Raw genomic sequence first — 15,674 nt, 5'->3', positions numbered from 1 at the left:
CCAGGGCATGGAGCAATGGGTCTTGACAAACATAATTAGAGCTCTAATTGGCAAGTATGGTGAGGCTTCCTGTTGGGAAGGGTGGGTTGTGGCTGTGGCTGCTGAGGAAAGAAGCCTGGCTAGTGTCGATTCATCTTCAGTCACCCAATTAGAATGGTCAAGCTGCGATGTCCTGTGTCAATCATCCCACCTTCTATGTGCAGAAGAAGCAGGGACCGGGGGATGATGGCTATTTATTTTGTTTGTCCTGACAGCAATTCTATTCATCTGCTTGGGAAGCTGTAACAAAAATGCCACAGTTTTGATGGCATTGGGGGGGGGGGGGGAGAGAGAGAGAGAGAGAGAGAGAGAGAGAGAGAGACAGAGAGAGAGAGAGAGAGAGAGAGTCTTTATTTCATCATAGTACCCTACACTTTCAAGATCAATATGACGGCAGGATCGTTTTCTGTGAGGTATTGAAATGACCAGCTTTTCCTTGGGTCCTCCCTTAGAAGACGGAACCATTGCTGGTATTTCTTCCTCTATCCCCCTGGGCAGTGCGTGGCGCCTATGGCACTGAATGCTTCCTAGAGGTCGTGTCTTCAGCTACTACCGTGCTGAGAGATAGACTCTTCCTATGAATGTGGGTGCAGCACACACAGGAACAGCCTTCCCTGTAGGCCTGTTACTCTTAACTCAGGCATACTATGCCTAATGTGTCAGGTGCGTAACTTTACATGTGGCATTAGCGCCACATGCATGATACTGCCCTGTGTACAGAGTCTCAAGTAAAATAGCCATGGCCACATCTGGTTGGAGATCAAGCTCAGCTCCTACCCTTACCAACAAAGGTAAAATCCCAATCCCATCCAACTAAGTGCTTGTCAGCCGCAGTCATTGATGAGTGACAGAATTGAGTCCTTCCAGTTCTGGTTGGTTTATCATCCCGAATTATAGAACCAGGGACTTCCAAGAAAGCAGGCTAAAGAAAAAGTTTGGATTTTTGCACTTAAAATTTGGGTAAACATCAGTCAACCGATTGAGCTTTTTTATTTGTTCAATGTTTTTTTAAGATTTTGGGCCTTGTGGGATTAAGAATAAGATAACTACTTTGCACGTTGTATTTGGATTTTACTGCTTTCCTTGGACAAAATCAAAGTGTTATCAAAGTGTTAGCATCTTCTCATGACTTCCTTAATAGAAAGGGGAAGGAGGGATGCAAATAAACTTGGAAGTACCCATCCATATGCTTGATTGCTGACCAAAGCATTTGATTGAAAGGGCCCATGGGGACCATCTTTCTGGAGTGTTCTGTTTCTTACACATAGAGTAATTGTATATTTTGACTGTTTTTTTCTTTTTGATATAAAAAGAAAATATATTATCCTTTTTTTAAAAAAGTGTTTAAGCCCTGAGGTTAGCAAAAAGACAAGACACTTATATTTATAGAGCCTGCCATTCATTATCCCTCGGACCACAGCTCTTTCAAATGAACTGAGGGACTCAGCAGCTTCACCCTCCTTTGCACACCTAAGGCAATGTCTAGGTGTAGCCCAGGCATCTAGATATATACTTAGCACATAGCTAGTAAGTGCCCTCGTGTCCTGCTTTTACAATACCAGGATCATATCAACAAGTTTGCTTTCATCTATTAGTAGAATTAGATCCATGCAGAGTTGTGAAGGGGGCATGTGCAGAGGTGGTACACATGCCAGGCAAGAAGCTGGCTCAACTGACGTCATCCTCTGAGCCTAGAGTTGAACTTTCAGGAAACTAAAGTTGTAGATAATGGTAGTGGTGGTGATAAATGTGTATGTTTGTGTGTGTGTGTGCGCGCGTGTGTGTTTGTTTGTTTGTGTGTGTGTGTCCATCTCTTACTACAGATAGGTTTCTATTTATAGATTGTGTTTAGTAGTCTAATTGTCATAGGACTGACTGATGTTCTAGCTCTCATCTAGACTGTCAGAGAGTGTGAACTCATTTTGTAGCAAAGATGCCTCCATTGGACATATATAAATGTTCCAACATTGACAATAACCAATGGTGATGTTTATATTTATTATTGTTAACATTATTGTTGTTGTTATTTTGGTTTTCTTCTTGACAGTTAGAATTTATGTAGCAAATATACAATAGAAAAGAAAACGATTAACTGGAGTAACTGGTTCAGGAAAAATGATCTAGGAAGAGAAATACATCACACTTTGAAATCTCAACAAAAACCCACGAAACAACAGAAACTACTTCGCCACCCTTAATCAGCCCCAGTCCCAACACCCTCAGTGGTATTTGTCTGCTCTGGTAGAGGTAGGAGATCTTGACCCCCATAGATTATCAGTTACTTAAAACACTGTCAGAAAGCCTTCAGAACCTTTCTCAAGTTTTATTACCAACAGTCAGAAACGATGCATTCAAAATGAAAACATGGGAGTGCAGGAACAGTCAGACAAGAAGACGGCTTGGGAAATGCAGGCTGAGGTTTAGCTTCATCCTGAGAGTCCGTGAACACACACTTCTCTTGGCAGTGAGGTGTGAAGGGGCAGGGGAGCCAGTGGACAGAGACACCTTGTCAAGGATGAAGTTAGCCCATTTGAAGCTTGACCATCAAGCATGGGTGTGCTGGAATGAGGATAGATGAGCTGTGCCCAAGACAGATTGTGCCCAAGCATTTATTGTCTTCCAGCAATTAATGTAATGTAGTTGAATTACTTAACAGATATTGGACACAGGTATGCTTTTCCACTCTGTGGTTTCTTCTTGTGTGGGGTTACCCAGGGTAGTACAGTACCTGACAGTATCTATGGGAGACCAGTGTATATATAAGGTTCAGCTAGAGAATTTATAGCCCTTGGAGAGCTTGGTGAGCTGCTATACAGCAAGAAATATATCCAGTAAATTTGAATAGTTTTCAAAATATTGGAGACAGAATCCTTGGGTGAGATATTCATTATAGGATAGCAAGAGCAAAGAATGGTAGAAAACACTTCAAATACAGTTCTTGATAATACAGGCAGACAACATGCAGAAAACACGGCCTCCAGGAAGGAATGTGCTCTATCCTAGCACTCGAACAGCTCCGGGTCTGCGATATCAGTTCCTCCAGGGCAGTAGGAGGCCACTGCCTTCAACATATACATCCAGGTTTTCAGCATGTCATCCATTTGAAGACAGCAAGCGAATATAAACAGTAGCTTTCTGCAATTGAAGCCGGCGGGTAGGCCATTGCTGCCACACACCCTCCAGTATCGCCTTTGATGTCATACAAGTTGACCACCACACACACAATGGCCTGGAAAGGTTTTGCACGAAGCCCAGTTGGTGATCTTTCTTACTTTTCAAAACTGTTCCTAGGGGAGAAATGGCTCAGCTGTTAAGAGCACACACAACCTTTCCAGAGGACCCGAGTTCGATTCCCAGAACCCACATCAAGAAGTACACCCAGCTCCAGGGAGATCTGATTATCTCTGGCCTTTCTGGGTGCCTACACTCTCTCTTTTACACACACACACACACACAGAGAGAGAGAGAGAGAGAGAGAGAGAGAGAGAGGAGAGGAGAGAGAGGAGAGAGAGAGAGAGAGAGAGAGAGAGAGAGAGAGAATGAGAATTAATGGTAATGGTTAAAATCTTTTACAAAAATGCACATTCCTGATAGACGATGTGTCCATGCTTAGAGTGTTATTTTGAAATACTATTTATATAAATATCTATTGGTACAGTCCTCACAGACCCCAAAACAACTGTATGTAGAATTACTTTTCATTTATCTGTCCCATTATTCATCCATTTATTTCCCCTTGGACACCAAAGCTCCACAGACCATGAACATCCTGCCTGTGCTTAGACAAATGCATTTACAATCTGGTGGGTAGCTTCTGCGCTCTCCAGAATGTTGTCTTCTTCCTGGCATTTACAGGGACTTAATTTATAAATGCTTTCCTCCCGTTGCTTTAGTTTGTACATCAGCCAGGAGACAGGATGCAGGAGCAGAGCTTGTGCATTCCAACCACTTAGCATTTAAGGACACAAGCTGAGACTCCAGGCCTCGCTTGGGGCCACAGGTCATCTGCCGCAGGCCCTCCTTTACCCTGAACACATCCTTTACACGGTGCCCAGGTGCTCCTAACAAGAATGCAACATTAAATTAATCACCGGGCTAGTTGTGTGGAGTGCATTTAACACCGGTTTCTCCAGCTCTGCAATCCACCTATCATTTTATGGCATATAGGGTATTTTATCAAATGCTACAAAAATATAATTTACTTTCAAAAAAAGCAATTTCCATCTTATACTCTGAACCTCTAACCTGTTATAAAAAACCAAGTATTGGGAATGACGTGTTATAAATGGTAGTTTCGGGCCGTGTGGACCCCAGCAACCCTGCTTATGTGGAATACTGCTGAGGAGTCTCACATCTTCCTGTACCAGGCCATAAAGTTTACAAAGGACCCGAGAATGACCGTGGCAGTTTTCTGATCCTGAGCTGGATGCTGAGAATGCCCTGCTGTCTTTCCCACCTGTCCATCACCTTGTCCTTGCCCCTACTGTTGTTTGTAAGAACCTTCAGCCTCCTTCCAGCTCAACTCTGAGACTGATTCCCAACCGTTTCTGCCCTGCCTTTCCTGTGTGTCTACCAGATGATCTTCATGGTATTTTCACTTCCTGAAGGCTCTTCCTTCTTTCCTCTTCCTCCGTTTTCCCTCGTCTCCCCCTTGCTCACCCCTCCTTTCCTGGATGCTTTTATCTTTTTCCATTACCGATTTGCCGCCATGTGTTGCGAATCCTCAGGCTCTAACCTATTCCTGTACGCTCTCCTCCAGCAGGAAACACTAATACATTTAGACTTGTCGCACTATTTGTGGGGCCCGTGTGACTGATATTGTCTACAGAGTAAGATAAATAGCAGAGGATTGCCGTGGAGTTCAGGGTTACTTATGAGCCCACTGTGATAGCGGGAAAATACATACATCTGTATGTGCTCTCCGGCTTCATATTCCACGTCAGTTCCCCTTCATCCATCAGATTTTATCATATTGCAATTCGACAGACAGCTCCCAAGAGGCTCAACAGACCATGAGGGGATTCTCTGCCTCTGCTGTTCAAATTAGAGTCAACAACAGTGCCCGCTCCATCTTAAAATATCTTATATTCTCTTTACCATCCATTGAGAGAGTCCAAATATAACAGGTTTCCATCTACAGTGGGAGAACAGGTCAAGAAGGTCAAGAGAGATGGAGGGACTGCCTGATCTGCACACCCACTCATGTATCGTGGCTTACTCTGTTTCCAGCTTGTTCTGTCTACCTCTCTGTCTGGTAGGCACTTGGTCTATGGGCATCTATTTGTAACATGGCCTGTCTTCCCTTACAGTGCGGCACCATGGACCAGGGCCTGTATGTAAACCTGACAGAAAGAAACCTACAGGACGCTCAGAAGTTCATTCTGATGCATGAGGTGGTACAGCCAGTGACCACTGTGCCCTCCTTCATGGAGGACAACAGCCGCTTCTCCCACGTGGCCGTCGACGTGGTGCAGGGCAGGGACACACTCGTCCACATCATCTATCTGGCCACAGGTAGGAGCGCTGCCTTCCTTTAGATGGGTTTCTGCCATCTTGTCACTCCATGTCTTCAGTCCCAACGCTCACCTTGAAGCAGGGCCGTGTGTCTGTACTCTCTCGCAACCAGCCAAACCCATAATGCATGCCTACTCTTGCCAACCTACAGACCTCCTCTTGGAAATCTCACATTCACTCCGTCCTGCATTAGAATTTTAACCATAGAGACAATGCCCCTTTTCTTAGCTATTCTTGCTCTCCAGTGGTTCTTGGCATGACCATCTACATTTGGCTAGTTTAAAACAATAGACGGGTTTGTTAGAAGAGGCGGCCGGGTGAAATTTTTCCGGAGATTTTCATGCTGAGTTCTGATTGGTGCAGAGCAGTGTGGCAAGCTGTTCCCGATAGAGTTCCATGGAAACACCTAAAGAAAGGAGCATGTGCAGCAAGTGCTTCCCATGGAGGCTAGACGATGGAGCTACTTGTCAGACAGTATATAACAACTAGACTTCTTCAGAGTTCAAAGTCACTGAGGAATGGACGCATGCTCTCCCTCACTGCATGTCTCTGACAGTGCACGGTGCATAGGCCGGCCTCGGGGACTGACTCAGCCCCACCTTCCTAGCCCCAGACAGAGTAATTCCACTGTGGAACAGGTTCCTCCCATTCTTTGTATAGTGTGGTGGATACTTGGCAATTCCTCAGAAAGCGTGGTTACCTTTTTATGTGGTTATGAATACTGTATCATTCATTTCTTCATAGGATTTCTCAATTTATAACTGTGTTTTAATCGCTCAGCTTATTGTATTCACAAAATTGCAATGTCTTGTTGTTCCCCAATGTCACTGCATTCATTTGGCACCCTGGGGGTGCACAGTGAACAGATGGGTACCAGCCTGCTCTCCGAGGGCTCACATTCTTAAAGGGACATTCTGATACTAAATCAAATAGTATGTAGAATGATGATGACCAACAGAAGTGATAAAGAGCCAATGACGTGGGTGCCAGTAGAGGGATGTGGCTGGACAGTGTCCCCCAGTGCCGGAGGCGTTAGACGAACACTGGGAGATGGAGGGTTGGTTGCTCGTCCTGCTGAGTGGTCAGTAATTCAAGAAAAGATGCTCCGATTGGATGTGGATGGGTAGAGGCCCTTCAGGGGAAGCCTGGGGAGTCTCAGAAGAATCCTGAAGAGAAAGTCATGTGGTATAACTGCTAGGAGCAGCAGTTTGCAGAACTGACTCAGAATGGGGGTGAGCAGGTATTTAGTCCTCACGGGAAGTCAGAAGGAGAGCTGCTTTCTTCTTGTTGTTTGTTTGAAGAGAAAAAAAAGAAATTCCTTGCCATTATGGAAAGCTCTGCTTGCTGATATATCATTTTAGGGTTGAGACCCTCAACTTATGAATTCGCATGGCACAGAGAACTCTATGCCCACAGGAGTATATCTGAGAATCTTTATTACAAATCACACGTTTGAACACATGTGAAAACAGTCCACCATAAGGAAGTTAGAGGTCTGATGTGAAACAGTAGCCAGCATCGGTTGGTTATTAAATGCTTTTAAATGCTTTTAAAAAGCAGCTGGCGCTCCTTCTAGAAGCTTTCACACAGAAGTCTAATCTGAATGACCTCCTGCCTTGGCTCCCCAACCCCACTCTGCAACCCCCATGTCTATTCCTCACTCAACTGCTTTTTGATTCGACACGCACAGATAGATGATGGGTGGCCATCTTGCCTTGAATGCATCTACCCGTGACTTTGTCCTCACAGTTCATATGATCGACAGCATCGTGTAAAGGGTTTCAATTAAGCTTGTGAACTGCTGTTGTACCCTTAGTGGACGAAAATATAACAAAACTTGGACAATCATGGGTGAACCACAGTCTTTGACTTGCTGTATTGTGCCATTTTCTTATTAAATTGGCTGGGCCCAAACCCACAATATCTCAAGGGGTTTTGCATGTTAGTGTTAGCTTAGGCTTGCGGGCTTCAAAAGAGCCCAGGTTTACTGACTCTTTCCCCAGGTTTACCCCTTTGTAGAAAATGAATCACACCACAATGCCCTTTTTTGTTCTACTGACCTAATGTTTTGCTTCTGATTTAATCTCTTGCCTATTTAAATGCCGAGTACTTATGCTCAAATGGTTGTACTACCTGCAGTCTCCAGCCCTGTTGGTAGGGGAAGGTACCATATACATCCTTAGTGAGTCTTCATTGCTCACTTGTCAAGTTGCTTCTCTCCATTGGAGTTCTCAGTGGAATGATGACGTCCTGCAGAGAGTCCTGCTCTAGACCTCATGCGCAACTCAGGCAGGAGCATGGAACACCCTGCTGAAATCTAAAGGCCTGTTTAGAATCAGCTTTCCAACTTCAGCTTTGGAGCTTCCATGAGTTACAAATATGTTCCGTTAACCTCTAGGTAGGCTAGTTAACTCTTACAGCATGCCAATGTATTTTCAAAATTTTAAGCTTTTAATTCACAATACAATTTAATTTTAACGCAAGACACTTCTTTGAAGGTTGTCTTAGTGGAACTGGGGTACATTTCTGATGGTGAATCCTTTAGAACGCTTACGACAGGAACCCTCCAAGTGGTTGAGTCTGAAGTGGAGAGACTTCTAGGTTTTTTACAGAAAGACTATCTCCAAGTCCTGTTGAGCACTGCAGCCTGGAATCTCTCTCCTCCCTTGGTTAGAGAACAGCAAACACCATGGCATCCGGTCTACTGTTTGAAGGCTCTTTGCAGACCTTCCTTGTCTCCTTTGTCTCATGGGGGCCTGGCCCTAGCTTTGGGGATCCTCTTATTCCACATTCCTCCTTTAGCTATGCTGCCAGTCTCAGAATTGCTCCTTTCCTTCTAAGACCAGATGTGGAAGTTTCATTTTTATCTGACCTCGTTTCCGGTGTATTCAAATTATTCTGAAGTTAAATTGCATATAACTTTGGAATGGGTTACCTTTGGACTGTAGTAACTGTTGTACAACTCAGAGTGGTGTAAAAATCAGAGTCAATTTTCTGGCATGCAAATTATACTCCAATAATGGATTATTCTCAGACATTTATTTAAAAGCCTCCAGTAAAGAAAATGAAGAAAATACATAAACATTTACAAACTTTTTAACATTATGAACTTGCAAAATCCCCTTAGAAAACTCAGAGCAGGCGATAGATGGGCATGAAGAGGAAGCCCACACAGGTTTAACTGCTTCTAGCTGTTTGAACTGATTGCATTCTTGTGTTGAGTACTAGTAGGATAATCCTGCTTTCTCCAGCTGTGGATTTTTATCTTAGAATGAAATATTCATTAAAAAGTTAGAAAAAAGACCTGGCTCGGGACCTTTAGTAGAGAAAGCCTGAGTTCTTCAGGCAATGGGGAAACAGACTTATCAGAATCCTTACCGTAGGATCAAAAGCCCATTGACTGCAAATTTACTTCGCTAAATATGCAAGGCAGGGCAAGAGAGGAAAAACCATGAACAGGATGATAACGCATACGGGAGGAGATGGAGAAAGCTCACAGAGAGAAGGGAACAGTAGAAGGTCTGTCCTGAGGAGGTAAATGGTTATATCCTAACACCATGGCAACAGAAAAAAAAAAAGGTGAAGATGGCCAGAGTGAATGTATACAATGAAAAACAACACAGATTCTAGATGGGAAGGGCACACAGACATTAGAACAGTCGATATGTCTGACCCAGAGAAACACACTGCAGTGTCTATGACGTGACATAATTGTCGTGTGCTGTTTGCACAGCCTGAGAAGCTGGCTCTGGAGTTGGAATCGCCCCACCCTCATTTCACACCTAATCATGTTTGTCTTTAATTGTCCTCTAAGGGACCTTATCTGAGGATGGGCTGTCTTCCCTCATAACTCTGACATGGAGGAGAGACCAGCCGCAGAGAAAAAGCTTGTTTTCTGGAGAGCACTTAGAAGGTCAATCATTTCCCACAGAGGTATCTATTATATGTCCCTTACTGATGTTTGTTTCTTATGGTTACAACCCGAGGGGATGCTGTGCCCTGCCTGAGACTCACTCTATCGAACTCATAGCTGAATGCCTTCAGGGCTCTTCCCCATTTGACTTATGATGAATATTTTGTACACCTGACTGGATGATTGTATGAGTTATATTCCTGTTTCTGTGCTGAAACACCATGACTTATAGAACAATTATTTGGACTTAAAGTTCCACAGAATTAGAGTCATGATGGTGGAACAGGCAACAGGTGGCAGTCATGGCAACTGAGGCAGAATCTGATGGCTCACATCTAGAATCACAAGCACGAGATAGAGACAACAAACTAGAGATGGGATGGATGAGTCTTCAACTAGTGGTCCTCAACCCCTTTGGCAAACTTCTATCTCTAGAAATATTTACCTTATGATTCATAACAGCAGCAAACTTACAGTTTTGAAGTAGCAACAAAAATGATTTTATGGTTGAGGATCACCACAAGATGAGGAACTGTATTAAAGGGTTGTAGCATTAGGAGAGTTGAAAACCCACTGCTTTAAATTCTCAAAGCATGCCTCTAGTGACATATATCCTCTGGCAAGGTCACTTCTCTTAAGTATCCCCAAACAGTGCTGTTTACCAGAAACCATGCCAGAGACATTCTCATTCAAATCAATATCCAGAGCGAGAACTGTCTCACCTATTTTCCTGCCTGCTACTTGCTATTTATTCTTTTACATTTGTTTGCTGTGTAGTTGCAGAACTACTCACTCCTTTAAGGCTGAAAGGATAACGGCTTAGATCATTTCTCTGGACTGTCCATTATGTCCACATGGGGAGCCAATAAATATCCCTAAAGTCATCATTAACCAAAGTTTCCCTGAGATAAAATAAGGGTTGAACCTCCACATATCAATACATACCACATCTCAGTAATACAGATTTTTTTTGCAAGTAAATGAACAGATTTTCAAATTCTAAGGGTAAAGAATTATAGAGGTATTTAGAGATAAAATTCTTACCAATGTGAAAAACAGTTTAGAAGGTTCTTTGAATATTCTGCAGCTGGTTGAATCTATGAAACATCTAAAAAGTTCAAGGAAAGCTAAAATGTGATTCAAAAATAATATGAACACCCCAAGAACAAAGGGGGCTGGAGAGATGGCTCAGAGGTTAAGAGCACAAGCTGCTCTTCCAGAGGTCCTGAGTTCAATTCCCAGCAACCACATGATGGCTCACAACCATCTGTAATGAGATCTGGTGCCCTCCATGCCAGAACACTGTATATATAATAAATAAATAAATCTAAAAAAATAAAAAAACAAAAAAAATGTATTGTACACATGAAATTCTCAAGGGATAAATATAATTGTTATTTTAAAAAAAGAAAACTTAAAGGCAAATGAAATTTGAAACAGAGCAATATCTAGGATCTTCTTTAGGAACATGAAACGGGGCTAATGAGTGGTTCACTTCAGTCAGAGATAGAGATTCGAGAAGGAAGAGTAAGAGAACTGAGCCCCACCATTTAAATGGAACAGAGCATTTAAAAGCAAAGAAATTAACATTTCTCAAGAGGTTTATTATAAGCTAATCTCTCTTTTAAAATAAATTTACATTGAGAATTTATAGACATAACACGATTTATAATAAGCTAATCTTTCTTTCAATATATATTGAGAAATTATGGACATAACACCTGTCTTTTAAAACCAAAATGTCACTACTTCTAGACAAAACATATCAAAAGAATAATAGTATTGGGCAAGTAAGTCAGGGAAGGAAGATGTGGTGGCTGAGAGTCTGTGTCAGCATCTGACAAAGAACCAAGGTGTTGTGTTAGATCATGATGGGAGCAAGGCTGTAGGCTGGGATGATTATGGGGCTCACAGCAGCATAGCCAAGGGTAGCTCACTAGATATACTGTAAGGCGTCCTCAGGTCCTCTCCACTCCCTTTCTTCTTAATCAGCTGTTTGCTCTGCCTCAGCTGTGGCCCAGGAAAAATGACACTTCTCCAGCTGATGCTCGCTATCTGGTGGCCAGAGTCTCTTGGCTCTTCCTACTGTGTCTTGATCAAGGATGAAACATCCCAGCACAGGGGCATGGAGCATGTAAGGCATGGATGAATTGCTTGTAAGGTGCTCTTGAGCCAGTGACTGGTGGGCCAACAAGTATACCTCTTTTTCTCCCAATGTGTGGTCTGAGTCAAGAGTCCTAGCGGACCGCCTCTTTGTGGCTCGCCATAAAGCGTTTCTAGGTGGTACCCAAGCACGCAGCATCAGTCACAGTTCTCTCTCACCCTGTGTGTGTATTAATATTGGCACATTGATATTTTACAGGTAGTCACAATCAGGGGTCCAGAAATGGCTAGAAGTTATGCTATCCCATGGGTGCTTATGTGAACAGGGTTGATAACATATGACTGATACTCATCTTAAGAAACTTGCATTTTTACCCATGTTTAATAATAGCTGGAAAATTTGTGAAGGAAGAATCAAGTAACTACTTGTAATCACCAGGAAAAGAATTGGGGAACAGTAACTGTAGACACAGGAGACCTGTGAGAGCTCCTACATAGTTCCTATGTCTATCAGTCTATTTTGCCATAATATTAGAGTATTATATCAAATAAATAGATACTCTAGATATGCTGAATTAGATAATGAGAGGTAGACAGTGGACAAGGATATTTTATTCCTAAACAATATGAGTGGAGATGAATTTGGCAGGCATGGCTAACTGTGAGCCTATTATGAGATGATCATTGTCATTGTATGCATTTTTGCTTTTCTTTTTGGAGTCAGCATTTCTTTGTATAGCTCTGGCTGTCCTGACACGCACGGGGTATACCAGGCTTTCTTCACTGAGATCTGTAGTCTCTCTCTATGGAGTGCTGGGATTAAAGGCATGTACCACCACACCCAGACACACATGTATTCTTATAACAAGGTTAATATCTTTTCAGCAAAGAGGTAAAAGTGATTGGGAAAGAAAAACAAATTTGTGTGTAAATTACAAATCCAAACACTTCACAAACATATAGTGTCTCTGTGGTATGCACTTTATTAGTAAGGGACTAGGGAAAACACGGAAGTCTTGTGGGTAGCTGAGGTAGCTGTGGGTTAGGTGCATAGAGAGAAAGTATTCAATCCATTAAGTTTTCAGAGATGTTTAAATGTGAAGGGTAGATCCAACCCAGAATGATGTGTGAATGTTCACGATGTGGTCAATAGATAACCTTTCCACGGATAAGGAGATAGTAGACATTTCATGTCAAAGCTCATCAAAGAAGGTTCAACCATGAAGAGAGCAGGTGGACCCCCTGACTTCAAGAGGATCCTTCACAGGGGAAAAAAAATCAAGCCATGAAGGAAAGAAACATGGAAGACGGAATGGGTTTCACTAGCTGGTAGTTGTGCAAGAGTAGGATGGAGAGAAAATGCAGACTGTATTCAAGTTCTGGTATTGTTTGGCAGACATTTTTCCCATGGAATAGCCAGTGTGAAGACAGGCTGGGTGAACTGAGGAGACAGAGGAGGTCAGGACCGGGCTGGGTGAACTGAGGAGACAGTGGAGGTCAGGACCGGGCTGGGTGAGGCCTCAGGAAAGAACTGCAGTGGTGTTACACAGGAAGAATGATGGAGGCGGATGTGACATCAGCATTCTACCCAACGGTTGGCATCAACTCAACTGAACCAGCAAGGGACACCTGTGAAGGTACCCAACAAGTCTCCAGCCCTCACCTGTGCTTGCTGAACCGTGCATCCCTCCCTAGAGGTCGGAGAGGAGGCTGCTTCTCTACATCATCTATACCCTGGGCAGGGGCCCCTGTGGAAAAGCAAGCAGTTCGGAGAGGTCAAGTCAGTCTGTAGAATGCAGCAGCTGGAGAACACAAATGAACTTGTAGATTAGTAGGAGACAAATAACAAAGGAGGGGCAAGGGGTGTCTTTGTTTGGCACAAACAACAGGATAAGGAAAATAGGAACTTTCCAATGAGAAAGACCAGGAAAGACCAAGAAAGATTCTTTTAGAAAAAGAAAAAAAAAGCATGAGTTTCCAAAGAGAACAGCTGGAACCCACTATGCCTAGTGCTTTTCAAGAGCTGTGAGGGAAAGCTGGCCTTCTACATGAGGACTTTGATTTAGGATAAGGTTGGCCTTGACTATTTGCTGTAGAGAGTGGAGTCCACGAAGAGATTGGAGCCCATGAATCTGCCTTAAGATGAACCTCATCTCTCTGAGAGGGAGAATGGCGAAGAATGTGAGACAGGGGCTCCAATGAGCTTGAAAGGTTCACAGGGAAGAGAGAAGAGTTGGCTCCCTTTAAATGGACCCCAGACTCACTCTGCCTCTTCGTTTTGCTTTGCCATGAATACCACAGATGAAATATAGTGAGTGACCTCCACCCACGCCCCTTCTCATCCTCTTCAAATATACTTTAAATAAGGAACATGACGTTTTACTGCTACATGTTACTAATGATCAAAATCAAGAAACCAGTGTCTTCCAAAATGAACTTGTAGATTAGTAGGAGACAAACATCCTAGAAATTTCCCCTGTAAGGGGTGTGTTTGCCGACAAGCTCAGTAAATGCTGACGTCCCACTCCTGACTTGACTTCTGTGCATTGTTTCTAGCACTTACTGCCTTTCTCTCCTAAAGAAAGCATGTGAAGACACAGGGTAAGAGCAAGCCCTGTGCTTCCTTTACTGTTACAGGAGCAGAAATTACCTAATTCACTTGCCATTGCTACCATTACTGAGAACTCTCTGTATTTATAAGCAATTGATAACTGCTTAAAGAGTAGGAACAAGCGTTAGGGCTTGTCAACACTTCTCCTGAAATTAGTTTTAAAGAGGCTCCAAATTCTATCCCTTGCACTAGACATTCTAAATCCACAACTAATTCATGTTCTGTATGGGGTTTTTATGCAAGAGCTTCTTGCGAACTAAAAGAAGACACTGCTTAGTATGAGTGCCTATTTTATAAGGAAGATTGAATTTATTGAGAATACTTTCAGCAATTAATAACAGTAGAACAAAGAAGCCTGGTACTAAAAGAGTGAGTTAAACTGTGCCCTCCACACCCTGCCCCGCCCCACAAAAAACCCAGAAGATACTGTGCAGTTCCTAACTGCTCCCACAACCTCAGGTGTGACCTCGCTGGGAAATGGGGTCTTTGAAGATGTGCTTAGTTAAGCCAAGATGAGGCTCAATGAGTTTTAGGTTACCTCTAATCCGACATGACTCGATTGCTTACATGTTAAGTGAGGACCAGGTTGGAATCAAGAAACAACACAATTTAGGTTTCAGTGGCCCCGCTCCACAGCAAGGACCCTAGGGGTGGATGGCCAAAGACAGCACGAAGAAAAGAAAGTTCTGCTGAGAGCTTCAGGGCACATGGATCCTTGAAGATTTCATTTTCATTGCATCCAGAACTCTGAGAGAAAGTACCTATCACCCTAATGCGCCCAGAATGTGGTATGTTTGTCTTTGGTTTGTTTTGCTTGTGTTTGACGGCAATGGGTGTATGCATACTTGCATATGTGGGGCCCTATGTAGATGTGGGTGCTCTAGTGGGGACCAGAGACATGAGATGTCTTTCTTAATGCTTCCCCCACCTACCATATGCAGAGTCTTTCACTTGAACCTAGACCTTGCTGAATAGGCTAAGCTGCCCAGCTTCCCCAGGGGACCCCATTTCTGTTCTGCACACACTAGGGTTACAAACAAATGAGGAATCTGAGGCCTGATTCTCTTGATTTCATTGCAAGTGCTTAATGTACTTGCTACCTGCTGAGTCGTCTGCCCAGCACCAGAGCTAATGCTCTATCCTACAGCAGCCCCAACACTGAGAGGTCCGTGAAGACCGCCATTTATCTGTTCTTATAGCCAAATTTAAAGTGCACCTTCGCTTTTGCTTGTCCTCTTTGCCCCACAGTATTGCTCAATGCCCCTCAGTGACAAAAATTAGCTTGTGTTAGGCCCAATTACACTCTACTACTGAAAACAGTGTAATGGAAGCCAAACCGCTTAAAATACTATATAAAAAGCTAATTGTCTTGTTTGATTAAATATGGGGACCTTACTCTTTTACTTTAATGTTTGATTTTTAAACACATTTCCTGGATGATTTTGGTAATGTATGCCTGGTCTCCTAACAACAGAATAATACAAAGTTATTTAG

General features: G+C 43.1%; 1 protein-coding gene across 1 annotated transcript in view; it reads left to right on the top strand.

Moving 5' to 3' along the window:
• Window positions 1–15,674, top strand: part of Sema5a (semaphorin 5A) — a 332,682-nt gene that overhangs the window by 211,043 nt on the left and 105,965 nt on the right. The window contains exon 10 of the mRNA XM_038324344.1: window positions 5,349–5,553. Within this exon, the coding sequence (XP_038180272.1) occupies window positions 5,349–5,553 (205 nt within the window). The remainder of the gene's footprint in view (window positions 1–5,348; window positions 5,554–15,674) is intronic.

The sequence above is a fragment of the Arvicola amphibius genome, chromosome 3, assembly GCF_903992535.2.
Source record: "Arvicola amphibius chromosome 3, mArvAmp1.2, whole genome shotgun sequence".
NCBI classification, from domain to species: Eukaryota; Metazoa; Chordata; class Mammalia; order Rodentia; family Cricetidae; genus Arvicola; species Arvicola amphibius.
Note: the sequence above shows the minus strand (reverse complement) of the source record. Positions and strands in the feature narration are given on the sequence as shown.